The 4,193-nt window shown below is 34.7% G+C and overlaps 1 protein-coding gene across 1 annotated transcript; it reads right to left on the bottom strand.

The window, feature by feature from the left end:
• On the bottom strand, positions 1–2,940 carry LOC120263937 (SKP1-like protein 11). Its single transcript, XM_039271918.1, has 2 exons — positions 2,539–2,940; positions 1–562 (listed from the first exon to the last, which is right to left on the bottom strand). The coding sequence occupies exons 1-2, from the start codon at positions 2,854–2,856 to the stop codon at positions 323–325; spliced, it is 558 nt and encodes a 185-aa protein (XP_039127852.1). The 5' UTR covers positions 2,857–2,940; the 3' UTR covers positions 1–322.
• Positions 2,941–4,193: the final 1,253 nt, after the last annotated feature.

Consider the following 4,193-nt stretch of genomic DNA (forward strand, 5'->3'; position numbering starts at 1 on the left):
ACAAAATAGCACTACAAATATCATATATATATATGGTCTATCACACACAACCAGTATATACCAGTGACAATAGGTTGCCATAGTACAGAGCAAGCATGAAGAGCAAACCTACTGAAAATAGCCAAATACAAAGGCAAACCTTGTCAGACAGAGCCAAGAATCAATTGTACAAAGTCCAATTCTGTATCTACAATTCCAGAGCACTTTGTTGAGACAAAAGTTTTGCTCTAGGATTATGTGCATTGAATTAAATCAACGAAGAAAAATGAAACGTGGTAATAAACGTGAATTTAAACCATTGACACTATTATCTCAATGCACACTATTGAATAGTTTTGTTGCAATGCAGCAGGATGGCTAAGCTTTTGGCTCCTCGTCCGGGGATGTCATCCTCGAAGGCCCAGGAGTTCTGCTGCCGGATCGCATCCTCTTCCTCTTTGGTGAGATCGCTTTCTATGCCAAGAATCTCACGCATTTCTTCTACGGTTTTGCCCTTAAGCATGTCAGCAACTCTCTGGCATGTAAGGTCCACCAACTTTGTCATTTCCAGATAATGAGCTGCCTGCATAATAAGTCAAAAGGAGAACTCAGAGAAGATGGTGAATAAAGGCAATTGAATTAGCTTCTCTAGATATCTTTCAAAATTGATAAATTGCACAATGCCAAACATCATTCAAATTGTCAATGCATCGTCAAGAAAAAAGTTGTAGTTCTCTTGTCAACGAACTAATAAAGTCAGTTAAAGCTCAAAATTCAAAAGGTATGGATATTGACTAGAATTGTTGATTTAATTAAGGGTCCATTTGAGCCATTTTCTTAGCCTTGTACTGAGGCTACTGAGTGCAGTATATGGATTCCACTCCGTAGAGTCAAATTAATGAGATTAAAGTTGATTTAGTGTTAACCAGCTCATTGAAATTAATAATTCAAAGAGAAACCAAGAATCTAACAAAAAGAACAGCAAACACGTGAAGGTCCATACAGGTAACCGTGGCCCTATATAGTCAACACTCAACGACAATTAACTGAAAATTGAAGTAATTGATGGACAAAAATGCTAAGAGGAGCTCCTCTTAGAATATATTATGAGGAGTGCTACCATACATTGCACGGATCACTATGAGATTAGTGAATTGCATGATAAATTATTAGTTATTAATTTTATTTAATTTTTATGTTTATCTTGCACTCATATTCAATCCACTATCCTCAAAGCAACTTTTTTATGGTTATGAACTTGTTTATGGTATGATGACCTTGTAATATATTCTAAGAGGAGCTCCCCTGAGGATTTCTGTCAAATATTAAGAATTATTATTAGCATGTCATCCAGAGGAGGCCCCAAGCTAGGATGTATTTAGTCAATCAAGGCAGAAGGAGAAACGAAATTCAGAGACTCCACTGATGATGCCTCATTATGAAAAGTTTGGAAGGAACTTTCAAAACACGAGTCCTAAAAAAAAAAAGGGCAATCTCGGTTTAATTCAGGCATGCTGGTGAAACTCAGTCCCTGAGGTTCAGATTGAACAAGTCAAGATAGAAAATCTCTATCAGACCATGGTACAAACTAATGACTCTGTAAACTGATATTAAATCCCACATCATTACACATGCTATATCCTCGAACTCATGTTTTGTCAACAAGTCATTGTCAGAGAAATCGGCAATGGCAAAAATTTCTTCTATTCTATTTGTATTACAATGGGCTCATTTTGATTATTTTACTTTAGATGAAGAAATCCTTGTAAGTTGCTTTGCAGATTGATGCTGATAGACAATGAATCTCCTTTTCCATCTCAAATTATCTTTCCTTTTGATTCTCTTCTCTAAGAAAGATTTTATACCATGTAAACTGCCATGATAAACTAATTTCCAGGCACCCTAAAGAAAAACAAAATAGCTAAAAGATAGAAAGAAGGTAAAAATACTAATTCAATCAGGTCGGAATACATTGCAACTTGTTAATTTCATATGATACTAAACCACAATTTCCTTCTGCAAAACAAACTTACACAGATCCATCCAAGAAGAACCTATAAATCTTTATAGGGTGGATAAAGATGTTGCTTTATATTGGAAAACACCAACACTTTTGCAGACAAATTGAAAAGAAATTGAGAATTAATCACAAAATTCAGTGGTTCCGATCAACAAATTCCAAAGAATAGCAATACAACAATTTGACCATATCCAAATAAAAGATGAAAAAATAAAGAGCATCCAAATTCCAAAATAGCTAAAAGATTCAGCACAAGATGCTCTGATTCTTGGCAGTCAAATGAAACCTCAGAATCAACCCTAAAAACAATGAGGATTCAAGAAAGTACTCAAGAAAGCATTTATAAAAACAGGAAGCAAACCTGAAAACTAAAGCCAAACAAGAACCACATTAATTAACAAACCTAATTCAAGAAGAAAAATCGAAGATCCAGCAAAAGAATCGATCCGCAAGAACACCCCCAAATCAAGCAAGATTATCAAACCTAATTCAAGAACAACTTCTCAAGATGGGAAAACAAGGTGGGTATGAATCATCACCTCAATTACAGCGTAGAGAACAGGCTTATCCATCTTCACGAATTCCGTGTCCCAAAGTTCGTTCTTCTCCCTTACGGATTCGGGTTCTTCTTGAGCGTGCGTCTCCCAGTAATCGATGATCTTGAGGAGGATATCGGAGCGGACATTGATAGAGATGGTGGGAGGATCGTCTCCTTCGTGTTTCTGGACAGCCGGGGCGATGATCGGCGACTGCTTCGCCAAATCCACTTCGACTTCGAACCACTCTCCATCAGAGCTTATCAGGTTCACCTTCTTCTTCTTCTTCTTCACCTCCTCTGGCGCATTAATGGAAGCCATGATCGATCGAGAGGGAGCTCAAGATGAGCAGGAGAAGGAGGAGAAGAAGCACAGCGAAATCGCGAGATGTTTTGGTGAAGAAGAGCTTTTATCGTCCGGGAATGGAATTCTTTATGGCGGGAAATTCTAGGGTTGAATTATTATTATTTTTTTTGGATGAAAGTGCCATTTAGTCCCTGGAGTCTAAATGATTTAAATAGGTCCCTCAATTATTGATAATTCCACCATCTGACTCCATTGTTGATGTAGCATTTTTTTTTTTTAAAGTTTGTTTATTAAAATATTGATTGTTTGTTAGATGGACTGAAAAAGGGCATTGAATCAACTGATGTGCCAAGATAATTTTTTTTAATATTATTTGGTGTATCAATTGAAAAAGTGAGCTTTAGTTTGTTGGTAAAATTCATTATAAAATCCATATCGATTTTTTTTAAGAAGTGTATAAACCACAATGCACTTATAGGTCACAGAGGGAGCGTAACAAAACTACAAATAAAAGAGCAAAAAATTACAAAAAGACCATAGGGAGTGGTTCACATAGCTACTAACAACAAAAATATAATATTTATTAAAAATAACTCATATGATTAATTTTATTTATTTAAAAAAATCAATACTAATATTAAATTATATTGATCAAATCTTTGGGTTTTAAAAAATTATTTTTGGTATTTATTAATAATGTTTTAAATTCTTAGTAAAGTTAGTGTTACTCATGTTCAATGTTAGGTGATAATTATATGAAAAGTTGTTTTAAAAATTTTAATCAAATATGATATGTTTTAGGTGATAATGATATGATGTGTTTTAATTTTAATTTTAAAATTAAGATTAGATAAAATAAGATATTTATTTTGAAGAATATTCGTTTATTTTTTAAATTTCATTTATGATGTGTTACATAGGAAAAAAAAATTGGTGGGACAGAGATTCCTGACCCCATCGGGGAGTGAGTGGGGCAATTTCTCTCCCGTGGGGAATTTTGAGGTAGAGAATTCCTGCACCATGAGAAACAGTAATGAGGATCTCATTCTCTATCTTGCTCCGTTCCACTTACATCCCTAGGTGGACTAGCCAGAAAATGTGTCATGACCATCATTAGGGATACGCTCAACATGTGGAGAAGTCCCTAAGAACTAAATGCATCACCTGATGCTTGAACAAATCTCTAATTTTGGCTTTTTGAAAGTTGGAGCTTCAGTAGAGATGCTTATCCAACAGCTCTAAATTTTTTTTTAACTAAATAAATAAATCACATGCATTAAAAATAGAATGTGAGGACAATAAAATAAAGCGAAAGTGAGTAAAACAACTCTAAATTTTTTTCAAACAATGTT

Source organism: Dioscorea cayenensis, chromosome 1 (assembly GCF_009730915.1).
Source record: "Dioscorea cayenensis subsp. rotundata cultivar TDr96_F1 chromosome 1, TDr96_F1_v2_PseudoChromosome.rev07_lg8_w22 25.fasta, whole genome shotgun sequence".
Taxonomy (NCBI): domain Eukaryota; kingdom Viridiplantae; phylum Streptophyta; class Magnoliopsida; order Dioscoreales; family Dioscoreaceae; genus Dioscorea; species Dioscorea cayenensis.